The sequence below is a fragment of the Lutra lutra genome, chromosome 16, assembly GCF_902655055.1.
Source record: "Lutra lutra chromosome 16, mLutLut1.2, whole genome shotgun sequence".
NCBI lineage: Eukaryota > Metazoa > Chordata > Mammalia > Carnivora > Mustelidae > Lutra > Lutra lutra.
The window spans coordinates 6,736,558-6,755,113 of NC_062293.1; the positions used below are offsets into that span (position 1 = coordinate 6,736,558).

The window sequence follows — 18,556 nt, forward strand, 5'->3', positions numbered from 1 at the left end:
TTATTTTCTTTTTTTTTAAAGATTTTATTTATTTATTTATTTGACAGACAGAGATCACAAGTAGGCAGAGAGGCAGGCAGAGAGAGAGAGGAAGCAGGCTCCCCGCTGAGCAGAGAGCCGATGTGGGGCTCGATCCCAGGACCCTGGGATCATGACCTGAGCCAAAGGCAGAGGCTTTAACCCACTGAGCCACTCAGGTGCCCTTATTATTATTTTCTAATATAGAATCTATACTCACTGGCTATTGAGGCAGCAGGTCAGGTGGGGCTCACAGGTGGTGGTCGTTTGCTGGCCCCCTGTGCTAAGCCATCGGTGCACTTTTGAAGGGGAAAATAGAAATCTGAAAGGGAGAAGAAAGGAAATGCTCCCGGTCTGGGTATTATCTGTCGTGGGGACACAAGGTGCCTCGAGAGTTGCTGTGTCAGCAGTTTATAGCCAAGAAGCAGGGATATTGCCCCTGAGGCTTGGAAATACGAGACCGTGAAGCTCTGGAAGAGAAAAAATGCACCGCACAGCCTTGTTTAGGAAGACTGGAGATGGTCCAGCTTTGGAGCGGGGATCACTCTGTCACTGCCTGCCCCGTGGCTGAGGGAGCCCAAATGACAGCCTCAAACACACGCCCTTGTTCCTGGCAGGAGCTCTGCTGCTTCCAGATGGGGGCCTGGTGGAGTTCACTACTTCCCCTCTGGGAGCAGGTTCCTGGGTCTGGGGTTAGGGCTGTTCAGAGAGGTTTAGAAACGGTAAAACCAACAGGTGGATGTCTGCCTGCTTGGCAGACAGGCCTATTCCCCCCACTTCTTTCCTTGGGTGAGAGATTGTGGCTCCCAGGACAGAAATGCAGGTCGCGGAATGACATACGTGGGGAGCCAAACTGCCCTTGAGCTTGGGCGTGCTCTCACATGGCCTGCTTCCTGCTTCCTGCTTCCCGCAGGGCCCGCCTGTCGCTCCGGTCTTCTCTGCGGATCCCAGAGACGATGAATGCCCCCAAAGTTGAGTACTGAACTGCAGTTACCTTTGAACAAATAAGATTGGGCGGGGGTACGGAAGGCACCTGGGTGGCTCAGGTGTCCATCTGTCTGGCTGTTCATTTTGGCTGGGGTCATAAGATCAAGCCCCACGTCAGGCTCTCTGCTCAGCAGGGAGTCTGTCTAAGATTCTCTCTCTCTCCTTTTCCCCTCTAAAATAAATAAATACATCTTTTTGTTTTGTTTTGTTTTGTTTTGTTTTAAGATTTTCTTTATTTGAAGCATGGAGGACAAGGGGAGATGGAGAGGAGAAGGGAGTTGAGGGAAATTGGAAGGGGAGGTGAACCATGAGAGACTATGGACTCTGAAAAACGATCTGAGAATTTTGAAGGGGTGGGGGTGGGAGGTTGGGAGCACCGGGTGGTGGGTATTGTAGAGGGCACGGATTGCATGGAGCACTGGGTGTGGTGCAAAAATAATGAATACTGTTATGCTGAAAAAATAAAAAAATTAAAAAAAAAAGATTTTCTTTATTTGAGAGAGAGAGTAAGAGAGAGCATGAGAGGGGAGAAGGTCAGAGGGAGAAGCAGACTCCCCATGGAGCTGGGAGCCCGATGCGGGACTCGATCCTGGGACTCTGGGACCATGACCTGAGCCAAAGGCAGTTGCTTAACCCACTGAGCCAACCAGGCGCCCTAAACAGATAAATCTACAAGAAAAAACCAGATTGGTTTCTCCATGGCTCCAAGCCCGAGACAAGGGAGGAAGGCACCTGTCCTACTAGATGGGGTGAGGGAACATCCCTACTTCAGAAACGCCCCAGTTCCGATGCTCAGCTTTGAGGGATGAGCAGTTCTGAGCCCAGCGTGTTCCGCTGTGCACAGTCCTCTGGGTCACGCCTCAAGTGCTCCCAAAGGATGCATCAGCTGCTCCCTCTAGGAAGTTCCTCGAAATGCAGTCAATTCCAGGAGCCGAGACTGTGGCAGGCACAGAGGCGCTAACAGGGCGTCGAGCCACAGGCACAGAGTTGGAGTCTGCCCTGCACGAAGGGTGCAGAGCATCTCAGGTGCCCCTGCCCAGAGAGGCACCCCATGGAGACAGAGTTCAGGTACAGAGCGCAAAGCTGGGGAGCCAGCAGCTGGGGGGTGTAGCCAGCCATGTGACCGTGGCCCCAACCCCATCGAACTGTCCAGGGGCACCTGGCCTGGGCTCTGGGTCCCATCTTTTAGTCCCATCTTTTAGTCCCTACCCTGAGATCACCAAGATCTGCGGAGAAGCCCTCTGGCCCGTGACCCCGCCGGCGGGGAGCGTGCGGCACCCTCGTTATCGCCGCCGTGGAGGAAGTTAGACCGAGCGCACGTTTTAGTACAAGTGGTTTATTTCTCCCCAGGCAAGGGCACACACGTATCAAGCGGAGTCAAGCCCACCTGGTCCTTCAGGAACCACCGAAGGAGTCTAGTTTAGTTTACATGCATTAAAAACAACTCTACGGTCGCCAGCAACAAAATGTTAAGAAGCAACGTCGTGGCGTTGCGGGCTTCCTATCTGCATGCGATGGGGTCATACGCGGACACATTTATGGTACAAGGTATTTCTAGGTTAGTGCAGGTGAGGTAAGAGTCCGGGCGGTCCTGGGCCCTGTTGGGTCACAGAGGCTTGGCTGGGTGCTGGGAGCCACTGCTGTCAGCATTCTGATGGGAAAGGAGGTCTTCGAAAACGGAAGTGGAACCCTTGTCCCCAGCAGGGTCACCCCATGTCCCTGGCTCTGGGTGTGCAAGGCGGTGGGGGCATCAGTGTTGTGCGCTCTGAGTTGACAGGAGATGAGAAGCACCAGAGACCCTAACCCTGGACCCTCAGCAGGCAGGACGGTGGGTCATTATTTCCTCCTGGCCAACAAACGCCTTCTCATGGAGCGGGTTCAGCTTATCAGAGCCCGGGACAGTGGGCTGGCTACAGGGTTGGGGGAGGGGAAGAGGCCTGCCTCAGGTCAAGACACGACCATCCCACCTTGCTAAAACCTTTAAGACAGAACTGCTTGAAGACCAAAGGGAGGGGCACTTCACCTGGTCAGTCCCCAGAACAGGGGGGTGCGTGCGGGGGTCCCTCTTAGCTTCTTTTGTGTCTTAAAGGGCCTCCCTCCTTGAATGGGATGAACCCACCTCCCCATCAAGCAGCAGCTTGGGACAGCAGGTCTCAGTGACCAGTACTTTAAAAATCCTCCCTTCCTCCAGACCCTCAGAGAACTGATGCCAGCAACACCTGCCAAAGAATGGTATTCAACCCAGGGGGAAGGAACGCGCCCCAGACCTCTTGTAAAAACTGGATGTGCTAGGAATTTCAATTCTTTGGATAATCACAATATTTAAAACACTTGGGGTGGGGGGGAAGAGTTAGTGTCGCTTTCAAAGTGTCTATTAATGCCTGAGACTGTCCCTATCCGTAGTGAACCAACTCACAGCATCGATTCTGGAATGGAAGAGAGGCAGTGGAGGGTAGCAGAAGAGAAGGTGGGTGGGCTGTGGCAGCTGTCACTCACCTTCCCAAGGGGTCTCTCTGCGGAAAGCCTGCCAGGGATGCGGCTGTGGCCACCCCCCAGCCCTGGGGCCACCCCCTGCACGGCTCTCCCAACACCCTCAGCACGGCTGAGCACCCCGGGGAGGCACTGCCTGCGTGGACAGGAGGGCAGAAGAGGGAGAGGCTGGCCCGGGGTCACGGGCCTTCTGTCTGCCGGGGCCTTGGTTCAGGCATCTCAGCCGAGCTCAGGCGGATTCTCCCTGAATTGCTGGCGCGCCGGGGCAGCCTGCCCATCCCGCGGTCCTGCCCCCGGCCTCCAGACGCCTTTGGTTTCTATTAAAGAAACGCAGCTTGTGCCGGGACTTGTTAAAAACCAAAACGGATCAAGGAGGCAGGAACCTTTGCAGAAAAGTGCGTTAGGCTGGAAAGTCATTGCCGTAGTGTCTCAGGTGCTCGTCCGCCACAGACAGGTAGGTGGCCCTCATGCTGGGAGAATACTGTGGGAGAGAGGGGGAGGGGCACGGTCAGAACAGGGTCACACGGTACAGTCAGAGCAGACACTGTGCTCGCAAAGGTGCGGGCCCTTCTTGGGGAGCGGGAGCGGGAGCGGGAGCCAGTCTTTGTCATAGACATTTTGGGGGGACACTAGAATGGCTTGGGCAGGCTTCATTCTTGGTGATGCCTCCAGTCCTGGGATCACCAAGGACATGGGGCTCCCAGCCTTAAATGTAAGGCGCACATACAGATCAGCCACCCTCCCCCTGCTGTGACAGCCACAGCCACTTCAGGGCATGGGACAGTGTCAGGGTACACCAGTACACTGGGGAGCCTGCCTAGTGAACAGGCTGAGGGGCCCAGGCCCCTAGAATCAAAGACCCACGTTCAAATCCCAGTTATGCAGCTTATCCATCCCATGACCTTGGCTAAGGCTCTCTGACCACTGCGAGCCTCAGTTTCCCTGGCCGGCAGAGGGACCCAAAAGCCCTCAGCAGTTCCCGTGGGAGGAAGGATACCATCAGACAGGCGAGACTCCTCGCATGGCGGCTCTCACGCTCGGCTGTGTTACAAACTTGGCTGCATCTAAAAAAACACCCTGTTGCCCGGGGCCATACCCACCAGTAATTTTTTTTTATTGACATAAAACCCACATCACATAAAACTCAGCATTTCAAAGTGCCACCAGCATTTTTTTTTAAAGCTCTTCCAAATGCAGCCAAGTTGGAGAATCAGTGACCTAATAGAAAGTTCTCAACAGATGTTAGCTAGCTGCTGCTCCGAAGCGGGGAGATAGGGCTCCCCACATTACCTCATCTCACATCCCAGACCCTGCTTCTGCATTTCTTTCTTTTTTAAAAGATTGTATTTATTTGATGGAGAGTGCAAGTGGGGGGGAAACAGGCTCCCTTGAGCCTGGTGCAGAGCTCGATCCCGGCACCCTGGGATCATGACCTGAGCCGAAGGCAGACGCTTAACCCACTGAGCCACCCAGGCATCCCTGCTTCTGCATTTCGAACGGACTCCAGATGCTGTGGGTCTGCTGACTCGGAGTAGCAGGGTTAGTCCAGCAGGAAGGGCCCTGAGTATCTCCTGGCCCAGGGAAGTTTTGTGGGTTCAGGTCCATGCTGTTCACAGCAGAGAGGGGAGCACATGCTCCCAGCTGGCAGAAGCCCTTTAACCCAGCGGTTGGTAAGCAGGGGTGACATTTGGCAATGTCTGAAGGCATTTTTGTCTATCCCAACTGGGGAATAGGGAGACTTAATTGGTATCAAAAAGGTAGAGGCCAGGGATGCAGATAGACATTCCACAGTGCCCAGGACAGCCCTGTCCTCCAGAAGGACCAAGCCCATCAATAGTGTGGAGGGAGAGGAAGCCTATGCCAGACCCAGACAGACCCGAGGTTCTCCACAGAGCTTCCCAGACCTGCAGCCTCAGCTTGCCCATATTTCCCGAGTCAGATGCGGGGAGGGGGGTACAGCAGGAGCCTGGGTTGCAACAAGGCCTCCGGGTGATTCTGGTGCACATCCGAGGGTAAGCATCTCCTTGAAGCACTATTGCCCAAACTTCCTTGAGGCTCCACTGGCTGCTTGATAATACTCAGAACTTTCCAGGCGTCTTCCTGGGATTGTCTGCTCCAGTGAGTCTGGAGTGAAGTCCTAGCATTGGTATTTTAAACAGTTGCCTGGTTCACTTTTGTCCGTCAAGTCTAGGACACGGTGCCTGAGAGGACACGAGGGGTTCCTCAAAGGGAGAGCTGGGGGAAGGCACGTTTCCAGCCAACGGAACGGGCTGTCCATTCTGACTGCCTGGTTTGCCATCATCCCCCAGAACAAAATCCCCATTGGTCCCAGAGATGGGGCTGGAAGAGGAAGGGATCCAACCAAACGTCACGCTTGCCCAGTACAGAGCAGGTGCAGGGGGAAGGCAGGGGGCGGACGGCCGTGCTGTCCACTGGGGTGGATGTCCACATTCTCATGTGGGGATTCCTTGGTCAGCAGCATCTGCTGATGCCTCTTCGAGCCCGTTGCATGGCAGGAGGTGGGGGAGAGGTCCGCCCTGGGGCCAGTAGGGTCGTCAATTCCCCCAAAGCAGTGAGAGTCCCCGGGCAGGTGACTCTAGGGAGAAAAGTGACCTCTGTCCTCCAGCCTCGAAAGTAAGGCCAGTTCTTGTTGATCTCCAGGAACGGCAGGGAGAGTGGCCTGGATCTTTCCAAACAGAAGGTAATCCAAAAATCATTTTTATTTGGCATCATGATGCATAGAGTCATTCATTACTCACAGATCTCCCCCCAGTGATGTTTTGCTCAGATGATTATTACAATCACCCTGTATTCCTGGGTCTACAGCAGCTGCCGGGAGGAAAAGGAACCCAGGAGGCTTCCAGGTGGAGAAAGCCAAGCTGGGTTTTAAGAGGTGCCTACTCGGAACTGTGGGCTCTGACCGGCCCTCTCATCCCTTCCTGAGGACCTCAGGAAGCAAGGGCTATGCCTGGGTCTAGGGCTATGCATAAAAAGACAGCATGTGGGGTGCCCTGGGCACAAAGAGCAAGATGGGGTCGTGGTGGAAAAGATGGGGGACCGGTCAGAGCAGGGTCTCTCAACCACGGTGCTGGGGACATTTGGGGCTGGATCATTCTTTGTGCTCTGGCTGTCCTGTGTGCCCTACAATGCTGAGTGGTGCCCCGACCCTCGCCCACTACACGCCCGTACCACCTGCCCACGGACTGTGACAACCAAAAATGCCTACAGACAGCCAAGTGTCACCTGGGGGCAAAAGTGCCTTTGTGTGAGAACCCCGCTCAAAGGTGTGGCCGAAGTACCACCTGCAGCACAGGACCTCCTGCGACCGCACAGTGCAGCAGGGACACCTCCTCCCTCCTCCCAAAAGCCCTTATTGCAGGAGCCGCTTTCCTGGGCCTCCCCCTCCCCCAGTGACGGGTTGCACACTTGCCGGAGACAGACGCTAGGTGTCCTCCTCTTTCCCGCGTGTTTGGGGCTGCTTCACCGGATGTGCCTGCCTGGTTCTCGGGATCCAGGCACGTGTCGGCAGCCCCGTGTCCCAGAGTCCAGTGCTTCTAGTTCAGCAGCAGGACGGCCCTCCCAGACCCCGGGAATTCAAATGCCTTGTCCCTCCCTGATAGACACCTGGCTCCAGGACTCTGTTGGGTACCCACCCCCATTGCAGACTTCGACCTTGTTTTCCACTCCCCCTAACGCCCATTTCCTATAAATCCCACAGCTTGTGGGGAAGATGGTGAAAGGTACAGTCAGGAGCTCCTCTTAGAGCACCTGCAGGCCCTCCTCCCCCATTTACAGTGACCGAGATTCCAACGCTCGCCACCACCCTGAGGTGTGCCCCGTTACCCTCCCCACTCCACGGGCGGGAACACTGAGGCACACAGAGAAGAAGTGCTTGTCCAAGGTCACAGAGGTCTTAAGCCAAGATCTGGGTGTGAACCCAGGCATTTGGCATGGGAGTCTGTGCCCTTAAACCCCAAAGTCTACTGTCTCTACTGGTAGTCATGTCCTTTGGGAGAGGACAGAGCCTTTTCTCTCCAACGTGACCCCCTCATGCCACCGGCTCCGGCTCCAAGCAGTGACTCGGTTCCTTGGCTGGACGTGGGTGTGGGTGTGGGTGTGGGGACGTCCCTACCGACAGCAGAGCTGAGGGGCTGGAGGAAGGCTGGCGTCCCAGCCACCACGGGGGCTCTGGCCGCAGCCAAGGACAAAGACCAAACAATATCCCTGGAGCAAAAAGGGGACGCTCTCTCTTCTTAGATTAGTCCTCTCTCTTCTAGATTATTTTGTTTAGCAAACTTATCACTGTAAATGACTTCTTGGTCCCTCTGAGATGTATATAAACCTTTTTAAAGGCTAAATTGGGCTCTTGCCAGCTTTACAATCCAGGAATGTTTTCTTAGGGTCTGGGAGGCATCTCACTGGAAGGTAAGCATCGAGGAGGACCGTCCATCGCTGTGGCAATTAGGGACACTGACGGCCACCCTAATTAGCACATACTTAGGATGGCCTGGTGGACAAAGGTGCTGTGGAGTCTTGCTTGGGGACAGGTGTGCCCTGGGGTGAGCCTGTCTGGCCACATGGGGGTGAGCTTTCTCTCTCTGCAATGTCTTTAGCGGCCTATCTGTGACCTGCGTGGCCATCTGGTCCAGGAACTAAACTCTTCCATTTTTTTCCCACCTCTGTGGGAGGGATTCCCTGGACCGGCAGAAGTCTTATCTTTACTCATTTCTCCACAAGGGCCACAGCTGTGATTTTGCCCGGAGGGCCCAGGTTACCGTGGGAGGAGGGGAGCCTCTTCCAATGAGGGGCACGTTCTCGTAGCGTGGGTTCCCGCCGAAGAGCATGGCCTGGTTCCTGCAGGGGTGGAGGGGAGCGCTCAGCAGGGGGAGGCATGGGGATGGGGGCGGGGGTGCTCACGTTTGGACAGGAGGGGCCCGTGGGTGTGCACATGCGAGGAGGGGGATGCCAACGGACCATGGAGGGCGTGTGGGCAGGAGAGCGCGGGGAGGCCCAGGGGAGAAGCAGCGGCCATGGTGCCAGGGGCCAGCAGCAGCACGGCCTGGAAAGATGCGGCTCCTGGGCCCTGTGATCTGCCCTGAGGGTCTGCGGGGAAAGGCTTGGTATCTACCGAGGGCTATTCCTCAGGCAGAAGTGCTGGGGTGGGCCCTGGGGCAGCAGTGGGGGGCCACTGCGGGCCTCTGATGCCTTCCTCCTCACATGGCTCTCTGAACCTCAACGTGCGGTCCTCGGATCTAGCTCCCTGAGGGCGGGGCCCTGGCCTCGATGTGCGGGGGCAGGAAGGGGGCGTCTGGGGAGCCCGTGACGTACATGTACTCCGAGACCGGGGCGTTGGAGATGGTCTGAGCCGGGGGCTGTAGGCTGGTCTGGCTGCCCAGGCCGCTGCTGTAGCTGCAGAAGCTGCGGAGCTGCCCCCGGGGCGGGTTGTGAGCTGCCATGCGTCGGGCCTGGGGGTTGAACGGGTCATCACTGTCGATGTCATCGTAGTCTCTGTCCCTAGAATAACACACAGGACACAGCTGGCTGTGAGGGCCGAGGCTCAGAGGCAGGGGGATCCGGGCCTGCTTCCCAATCTCTGCTGCCAGAACTCTGTGGCTACACGTGTTTGCATCAGCTTCCTGTACAGAGATCACCAGTTCCCACCTTCATGCCCACCTCCTCCAGGTAGCCCCCCGTGTTGACCCTGTCACACCGACCTTCCCTTCTCTGCTTCCTTTTGTCTGATCTATCCACATGCACTGAAATACCATCTAATCTCTACCTCCTCAATGCGAACGAAGGTGCCCTGCTCACAGGGCTACAACCTATCCCTCTTGGTATTCTGGGGGAGCCCCTCCGGCACCCAGAGCCCTCATCATCTCATACCACAATGTCCTGCAGAGAAAGACAGGACAAGCAAGGGATGCCAGGCTGTGGTATGACATTGTCACCATCCTCGGCTTCGCTCCTGCCCTGGCCCCTCGGAGCCTCCTTTTGGGAGTCTGTCTGGACTCTCAGGGAAGCTTCTGCAGCGATCCAACCAGCCTGCTGGGGCTGAATGCCAGGCCCCCCCTGCCATCATCCCAGATTATCAGCTCCAGGCTCGGTCTCTTCCCCCAGGAAGCCCCAGGCAGCCCACCTCGTGGTGAAGTGTTTCCAGGCCCTCGGTCCTGCACAGATCATGGTGGAGAAGGCCAGGGCAGCCAGGAGGGAGAAGAGGGAGAGGTACAGCAAGCCTTCGATGCCATCGTAGCAGATGCCGTTAAGGGCGTCCAGGTAATCCTATAGGAGGAGGAAGAGGGACAGGTAGCTGGAAAGCAGGTCAGGCCACAGCCTGAGGTCTGAGCAGGTCTCTGAGAGCCCGTCTCCCCAAGCCTGTGCTTGCAATTGTCTATTTTTCCCCCTCCTGAGCACTCTGTACAGCCCATGCAGGGCCCACACTCTGGGGCCCAAAGAAGGGGCTTCTTGGGTTCACTCCATAAGCAGATGCTAACCACCTACTGTGTGCCAAGCATGCAAGGGTCAGCTCTGAGTGAGACAGACACAGCTGCGGGGCTGGGGAGCCAGGAGCCAGGGGACATTTAGTCTAAGACCAGGTGAGAAGGAACAGCTTGTGCCTTAAGCTAACGAGGGAAGGGGACAAGAGGAGCACATTCAGGAGAGAAGGCCAGCAGGAGACAGGGTGGAATGGGACCAGGTCACACTAGGCTTTGCAGGCACGTGAGGACTTCGCATTTGATCAGAAGGTGATGGGGTGTGACAGAAGGGAGGTGACCCAACCAACTTTTACAAACACCACTGTGGTTGCTGTGAATGAAAGGTCATGGAAGGTTCAGGGGGCAAAAGAAGGGGGGGCAGCCAGGAGGCCACGGCTGTCACCCAGGGAAGGGAGGTGGTCCTGGGATCATGGTGGAAGTGGGGAAAGGAGAGCAGTGGTCAGATTCAGGATACGTTTGAGAGTCTAGATGCTACAACTTGCTAAGGGAGCCAATGTGGGTGTCTGGGAGGGAGAGGGTACATGTTCTCGGCTCTAGTCAGAGTGCCAGGGTCCAAACCCAAGCCCTTGACTTGAGGAACCTTCCATGAGCTACTTTATAGATCTATGGATATCTACCTATCTATCCATCCATCCATCCATCCATCCACCCACACACACAGTTTCCTGACCTATAAAACTGTCCATGAAATAACATGTGTTTTACGACATTGACGGGGACAACTAATGATATGGTGGATACAACCGGCACAGAATAAGGGTGAGCACTTGGCCTCACCCGGCAGCCAGGAGCATCCTATGAGCCTTCATGCTAAATCCATATGGGATGGGAGAAGTGTCCACACGAACTGGCTTACTGCCTGGAGGGAGGAGGGGATGCACATACACCCAGAGTGTTCCTTGCATTCGAGGCTGTCTGGCCTTCCAAGTTCTTGGAGAGGGACCCCGGCAAGGAGCAGGGGGTGTCCACTCGCAGCCAGGGAGATGGACGGGTTGACCAGATGGCTGGAAGTCTGGAGTCTGGAGAAAGGCCTCCCTTATGTAGGTCAGGATCCCCCAACGTTCTAGAGCTAACCTGATCCAACCCTCCTACCCCTGTCCCTTGGTACTTTTCATGGACTCTCCCTGTCTTAGCTACTTGGGAGAATCAAGAAGCCAGATACCCCTCCCGCCTTCCTATTGTTCGGCTTCTGTGCCATGCCGGGGCCTGCAGGGAACCCCGACAATCACTTCCCCGGCCCCTACTGGCTGCTCTCTGGGAACAGAACATGCAGCCTTCCAGGGTACCCTGTCCCACCTGCCACCTGGGCCCACCCCGGCACCTTGTGCAGCCCTCGGCAATCCAGCATGGCCGTCAGCTGGTGGAGGCCGGACTCGGAGGAGTTCAGCAGGAGCTGGATTTCCAGCAGGTCCTTCTGAAGCAGACAGACACGCAGAGAGGCAGACAATGAGCGGCAGGGGCGGGCTTGTGGCTAAAACCGCGAGCAGCGGGTGGGCAAAGAGGCCAGGGAGGGCCCTCCTCAGCCCGGCTCCGTGAAGCCCTGGGGCTGAGGACGGGGAGGTGCAGGCAGCGGGAGGGCTGTCAAGGTCCAGCGGGGGTGCCCCCGCTCCCAGCACAGACGCCGCGGGAGGCGGCCCCTTACCTCGGCCGTGGGGAAGAGAGGCACGGCAAACTGCAGCAGGCCGGCCACCTGGCTCTGCATGGTGGTGAGCGAGCGCTGGAAGACGGTCAGCGCCTGGCCAGGAGAGACCAGAGAGACCACAGCCCTGCCCTGAGGCTCCGCTTCCCCTCCCCAGCAGCCCTGCCCCCATTCCTGCCCCACCCTGCACCCCTCGGGCTTCCTGCCACTCCCAGTGGTCCCCCGAGAAGCAGCCCCGGCCTCACAACGAAGGGAAAAGCCCCCAGCCACCTACAGGTGCTGGGCTTCGGGTCCAGAGGGGGTGGTGGGCAGGGTGGGATACCTGCTGGAAGGGGCTGCTTCCGCTCTGACCGCAGTAGAGGTAGTAACGGGTCACCTCTGCAAGGCGAAGATGGGGGATCAGGCGGGAGCTCACGAGTGACCAGGCCCTCACTGCCCTCAGCGGCCCAGCCAGGCCCCGAATGCCCCAAGGAGGGCCCTTCTAACAAACGGCATAGAGGTCCAGCTGGAGCGGAAGTGTCGGGGGGCTGGGGGTGGGGAGGGGTTTGGGGACGACAGGGTGGAGAGGTCCGGCCGGCCGGGGGCCTGGTCTGAGTTTCCGGAGCAGCTCAGACAGCAGAGGCCCCGAGGTTCGTTACCTGTGCGGACCTGGCCCTCTGTGATGTTCAGGATGAAGGTGTTGGGATCGGAGCAGAAGTCACCGGTGCCCTGAGCCGGGGGAGACGGGGAGGGATGGAAGAAAGTTCTGACACCAGGGCCCTGCTGGTGCCGGTGCCCTCAGGCCCAGCCGCTCAGACTCCTCTGCTCCGTCCTCCCTGGGCTTGAGTCCTGCTCCCTTCCTAGCTCTGTCAGTTTGGGAAAGTCACTTACTCTTCCTGTGTCCCAGCTGCCTGAACTCGGGACAGAAAAACACTACCCACCCCGTGAATTCACTGACGTAAAAAAACACGGAGTCCAGGCTCCCGGCAGCGTCAGCTCATACTCTATCTCTGAAAGCTGCTTCTGGGACGGACCCCAGGGCCCGAGCACCTCCGCCAGGCGCCGTGTCGGGGCGTGACTGCACCGTGGCCTTCGTTCATTTTGGTTTTATTTTTGGCCTTGCTGTTATCAAGCCCCACATGCTTTGGGGTGCCAATGTATGAAGCATCCCTGGGACTCTCTTCCTAAAGAATTATGTCAGGGATGCTTGGGTGGCTCAGTGGGTTAAGCATCTGCCTCTGGCTCAGGTCATGATCTCAGGGTCCTGGGATCGAGCCCCACATCGGGCTCTCTGCCCAGCGGGGAGCCTGCTTCTCCCTGTGCCCACTGCTCCCCCTGCTGTGTTCTCTCTCCCTCCCTCTGACAAATAAATAAATAAAATCTTAAAAAAAAAAAAACACCGAAAAACCAGTAACAACAACATTGAAAGAATTACGTTGTCCCCAAATCCATCTCTGAGCTGTGGGTACGGGTCCTGCTCAGGATAAGATGGAGGACTGGGAGGAGTGGGGGCCTGGGAGTTAGGGGGACACATACTCCAGGCTCTGCCACCGATGAGCTAGAGGGCTTGGACCCCATAGTGTGGCCTGGAGAAGTGACCGTTAAGGGGATATGGGCCGTGTGGGAGCAGGAACCCTCCCCCTGGGATTGGTGGGAGCAAGGACCCATCCCCTGAGCCAGGCCCCTCTCAGGTCCAGCCTGGGGCTACAGTGGAACCCTCCATCTTTCAGAACAGCCAGGGGAAGCGCTCCAACCTGTTTCTAGGGGTTCCCTGAGCCGGGGACCCCTCCCCAGGGCCCTGCACTGCTGGAGCTCAGTCCTCCTTTGGGAGGGGCGGCATCAGGCTCCACGCTGGAGCTTCATGCATTCATTCCAACTCAGTCAGTATTTATTTAGCACCTACTGGATACCATGTGCCTTTCCAGGATGAGATCCAGGGGCGAGCTGTATCGCGGTACTTATGGTCTAGAACGTGTGTATGGGGGGCTGGGGAATAAGATCCCCCTCCAGACTCAGAGCTCCCCCAGAGTCACTTCTGTATACGCATACACGCACACACACACACGCACACACATGACCACATGCTCGGGACCCTGGGAGAATTGCTCTATATGCAAATCACGACCATACATCCATCAGACTGATTCATTACCATAAATCAGAGCCACAGGACCGGCAGGCCTACTCCTATCGCTGGAGGGGCGAAGAGGGAGGAGCCAGACCTGAGCGGGGCTGATGGGAGGCCTTGGGAAAAATGAAGAGGGAGGCATCCATCTTGGCCTGGGTCCCAAAGTGTTTGGGATCTGTCCGAGAGGCTCCCCTGGGGATGTGGCCTCCCACCCCCATCAGATCAGGTTGGCCCTTCAGACCCTGCAGTGAGGATTCAACCTTCTCTCCCTGTCCACGTAGCCCAAGGACCCTATGTGCCTTACTCACACAGCAAGGCTGGGGATGGGGGAAGGAGCACGGGGCACGGAGCACAGGCAGGGACGCCCAGGATCCAGCCCAGCGGAGGCAGCCCCGGAGAACAGGTGACGATCTGGAGGCGTCCCCCTGCGCCCCTCACGTAACAACATAGACGCATGGCCAACAATGAGGTTACAGCTCATTGGCCATTTCCTGCATGCCTCCCGGGGGTTCACTGACTCACCCGATCCCTCTGGGGCAAGTGCTATGCTTCTCCCCATTTCACACTCAAGAAAACTAAGGTCTGGAGGGCTTCAGAACTTTCCCAGGACCCCCCCCCAGCTGGGAAGGGGCAAGGAAGGGGGACACGGACCAGGCAGGAGGTCCCAGAGGCCACCCTCCTACTCCGTCACTCTGACTCAGTCAGGTGGGCCCAGCCTCCCCCTTGGTGGCTGGATTTGCAGGGAACTGCCTAGCTGTCCCAGTGTGTCAGCTGTCCCACCCCCAATCCCCAGCCTCCACTGTCCCCTTCTTTCTTCTCTGGTGCTTTCTCTTCTTTCTGCCCTCAGCCCCTCACCCTCTCAGGGTGGGCGGTTGAGCGGGGAGGCAGCAGGCTAGGGTGGCCAAAGCCGAGAGCTCAGCTCCCCAGACTCCCACTGGGAGCTGATTCCCAGGGGTGGAGTGCCTTCTTCGAGGAGGTCCTCTTTCCGGGACTGGAAGGGACGGTTTGGGAGGGGCTCAGCGTCTGTCCTCAAAGGGGCCCCACAGCACTAAAAGAGAGCAGGCCTCCCAGCGCAGGGACAGCAGGACCACACAAAAGCTTCCACAACAGCCCGACCCGGCCTGCCTCCCGCCTGCCTCCTGTCCTCACCCCACTTCCCATTAGAATGCAGCACGGCCAGCAGCCCTCTCAAAGGCGCATTCAGCTCCCTCACAGCCCTCTCTCACACAGGCCTGACTCAACAATTAGGGAAACGGCCTTCCTCGCCAGCGTACTGGCAGCCCAGGGCGCCCAGCTGGGAGATTCAATGGCCTCTGGTCCCCCTGAACACTGCAGCCAGGGGTGAGGGAGAAGCCCCCTCTGGGAGGAAGCTAGCTCCCCGAGGGCCGCTCAAGGTGGCAAGCTGGAGGCCTCCCCTGCTTCCAGAAGGCAGAGGCTGCGCAAGGGGCAGGAGAGCCCCCTGGAGAGCTGGCCTCATGCAGGCTTCCTTGTGCTCACATGCGTCCCCAAAGGAGAGGCGGCCGGCCAGGCAGCTGTGCGTGTGGCTTGGACCAGCAGCCGTTCCCTTGGACTGGGTACCCGCTCAGCTGCTGGTGACCCCAAGATCCTCTGCGGCACAACCTGGGCCCTCCTGTCCTGCCCTTCCCTGCATCTTGGGGGGCCCCAGCCCTTGGGATGTAGGCTCATGCCTGGCTAGTCCTCCCTCGCACCCAAAGCGGACACCACACAGTGGGCAGAGGGAAGAAAAGAGGAGACCCCCAGCCTGTCTCCCTCCAGGACAAACTCTGCCCGAAGCTGCTGGGAGCCAGGCGGCGCCGGGGTGGGCCCCGTGGAGGCGGACTGCCCCAGCCTAGAGTGACTGGCCAGCCCCAAGTCCCAGGGCAAGGTGTGACTTCAGGGAGAAGGCTTCAGGGAGAGTCCTCGTTCGTTCTTTTACGCCCAGGTAACTAAGGTGTTACAGATGCAGGCCATGCGCTGACTTTGTGGCCCCTGAATCAGGCAGGGGTTCCCCGAAATCCTCTGGTAAATCCTGACTGTGCGCCCCAACTCACACACTCACACACACGCTCACACACACACACGCAGCTTGGGCCTCCCTGGTATCCATTCACACGGGATCCCAGTGAGCTGCCTATAGGCCTTTCTTTGCAGACCGAGACCACGTCAAGAGCGAACATCGTGTCCTGGTGTCTGCATCCTTGGACACCCGGCACGGCTGAGAGCCACAGAGCCAGAGTCCGCTGAATCCAAGACCCCATGCATGGCTCCACCTGAGCGCCAGGTCTCTCAGCGACCAAACATAGCTACACAGGGAGCATTCCCCGCCCTGCGTGTGTGTGTTTTAAAAACATTCTGGGGTATCACATCCAGAAACATTAACACCATTGTGTTTCAGGCCGTGTGTGCGAGTCCGAGGCAAGGGGACGGAAGACAAGTTAAACGTCACGTTCCACGTTCCCAATGCCCAGGAAAGGCGGCCCAGGAGGGTGCTTCGGGAGCCCGAGGCTTCGCCAGCCTGGGGTTGAGACCCCGCTCGTCCCCATTAGACTGGGTTAGTTCTTCACACGCACAGAGTCACCTGGTCATCCAAGCCTGGCGTCACAAGCCGGGGCTGAGAATGGGCCAATGGGGTGCGAAAGGGATCAGGAATCAGGCTTCTCATCTTGGCCTTGTCCCTAAATACCTCATGATCTTGGGTAAGCCTCTTCCTTTCTCTGGGCCTCTGTCCCCATAGGAAGGGCAAGGGAACTGGTGAGGCCGATCCAAGCCCTCTCGGTTCTGAAAGTCTAGGTTAGGAACAGAGACCGGAAGCCGGCCCTGCCCTGGGGACTCTGGACAAGACACCTCAACATGCCCCCAGACAGACGGTCCTGGTCGGACCACCCCCTACCCCCACCCCCACCCGACTCACCACAGCGGCTGCGCTGTCAACAGCGAGAGACGTCCAGCTGAGGAACAGGCCCAGCGCCCCACAGCACAGTGTCCTGGGAGAAAGGCACAGCCAGTGGGATCTAGGTGCAGGCTGGCAGGTGGGAACCCTGCGAGGGCTGTCACCCCACCACCTTCTAGTGACCTTCCTCTGAGCCACCAGCCTGTCCCCCCACGGCCCCCGAGACTCTGGCGGTCCCTAATTATCCGCTGCTGACTGCGGGCTGAGAGGTACGGAGCCCAGTGCCTGGAGCATCGGTCCCTCGGCTGAAAAGCCACAGCTGCGAGAGCACAGGCTATGAGGAGGGCTTGATCAGAGACCCTGGAGGCTCTCACGCTTGGGCCCCATTACTTCAGCTGCTCAGCAGCCAGGCCCAGTGACGTGTAGGACACATGGAGGCAAAGCCCAGTCCTTGCCAGGTGTCCAGATGCTGTATCAGCGGCTGCCGTCTCCCTCCGCTGCCGGCCGAGGGGGGCTCCGAGGGCGGCTTCCGGCCACTGCCCCCGCCACACGCTCAGAGCTTGGCCAGGCCCCCATCTCTCTCTCACGGTGACACTGTCACCCCCACCCCTGGCTGTCCAGCCCGCATGCAGGGATACTCACGAGACCAGGAGACACCTGGAGCGCCTGGCCAGTCCCAGGCAGGCAACGAGGCAGATGACCAGGTCCAGGATGAAGAGCAGGAGGTAGGAAAGCCACCTGGGTGAATGGGGAGAGACGGTCAGGGGTGGGGGGGGGGCGTCACCGCACCGGTGCCCAGCAGTGCCCAGCGGGGGACCCCTGCACAGCAGCCCCCAGGCCAGCTTGACCCTTCACTGTGACGTGCTGCCCCAAGCCAGCAACCGAGCGGGAGACGAGGCTGCACACCCTGCCCCGGACGGGAAGGACCAGGACGCATGGCAGACGGGCTCTTCGGGGACTCCCAGGGCTGCACCCCCGGCTGTGCCTGAACAAAGGGGTCACGTTCCCCACCCAGGCCAAGCATCTAAACCAGCACGGCCGGCCAGAACTTCCTGCAGTGACAGGCATGTTCCAGATCTCTGTGCTGCCCCGTGCACCTGGCCCTGCCCACGCATGGCTCAGGGGAGTGGAGACGTGGCCCGGGCAACAGAAGAGACTTGTGTCTCATCTGAGCTGCTTCTAATTCATTTACAAGTCAGTGCCACGTGTGCTAGTGGCCACACTTGGGACGGAATGGGCCTACGAGGTCTCTGCAGCCTCCCACGGGTACTGCTCCGGACCCTCCTGCTGCTTTCAGAACAATCACCAGCATCAGATCAGGCCTGACATTTACGTCCATGGATCTAAGAAATCCCCTAAGATGACCACGTCCATGGTGAAGGCTCAGCCTGGCCTCCCTCAGGCCTCCTGTCTCACCCTCCCAGCTGCCTGGGACCCACTGCTTAGGACACACAGGCTCGTCTCAGTAACATCTGTGCCAGGTACGGGGTGCCCGGACGCGGGGTCGGGCTCATTCCCAGACCACCAGGGAGCTCAAGTAGGGCGAGGGAGCCCCAGGGAAATCCCTCACTCCTTGACTCCTTGGGCCTGTCTGCCCGCCCCCCCACCCACCCCCAAGCTGCGCTGATGGGGAAAGGCCATCGCACACCAGCGGGCAGATCCTGACAAGCTGCCTCTCCCTCCCTTGGGCCTCAGTTTCCAAATCTTTACTTCTGGAAACTTCTCAGGGCTGGGTGGAAAGTTGAATGTTCACGAAGTACAAAGGTTAATAAGGCATGCCACCGAGGGATCTCAAAGTCTCCGCTTTCCTGCTTCTCCAAAGCACGGGCTGAGGAATCCACAGGGCTTAAAGTCCAAAGGCATTGATGCAGTCCCAAGCAAAGCCCCGAGAGTTCCTTTCTCTTCTACACGGGATCCCCAGAGAGGGCCTT

The 18,556-nt window shown here is 58.1% G+C and overlaps 1 protein-coding gene across 1 annotated transcript in view; it reads right to left on the reverse strand.

Moving 5' to 3' along the window:
* Window positions 1–2,325: 2,325 nt before the first annotated feature.
* TTYH2 (tweety family member 2) overlaps window positions 2,326–18,556 on the reverse strand; it is a 36,771-nt gene continuing 20,540 nt past the window's right edge. The window contains exons 5-14 of the mRNA XM_047707911.1: window positions 17,268–17,363; window positions 16,647–16,719; window positions 12,267–12,336; window positions 11,951–12,006; window positions 11,632–11,724; window positions 11,311–11,403; window positions 9,632–9,774; window positions 8,824–9,009; window positions 8,271–8,349; window positions 2,326–3,976 (exon numbers count right to left, since the gene is read on the reverse strand). Coding sequence (XP_047563867.1) covers window positions 3,896–3,976; window positions 8,271–8,349; window positions 8,824–9,009; window positions 9,632–9,774; window positions 11,311–11,403; window positions 11,632–11,724; window positions 11,951–12,006; window positions 12,267–12,336; window positions 16,647–16,719; window positions 17,268–17,363 — 970 coding nt within the window. The 3' untranslated portion in view covers window positions 2,326–3,895. The remainder of the gene's footprint in view (window positions 3,977–8,270; window positions 8,350–8,823; window positions 9,010–9,631; window positions 9,775–11,310; window positions 11,404–11,631; window positions 11,725–11,950; window positions 12,007–12,266; window positions 12,337–16,646; window positions 16,720–17,267; window positions 17,364–18,556) is intronic.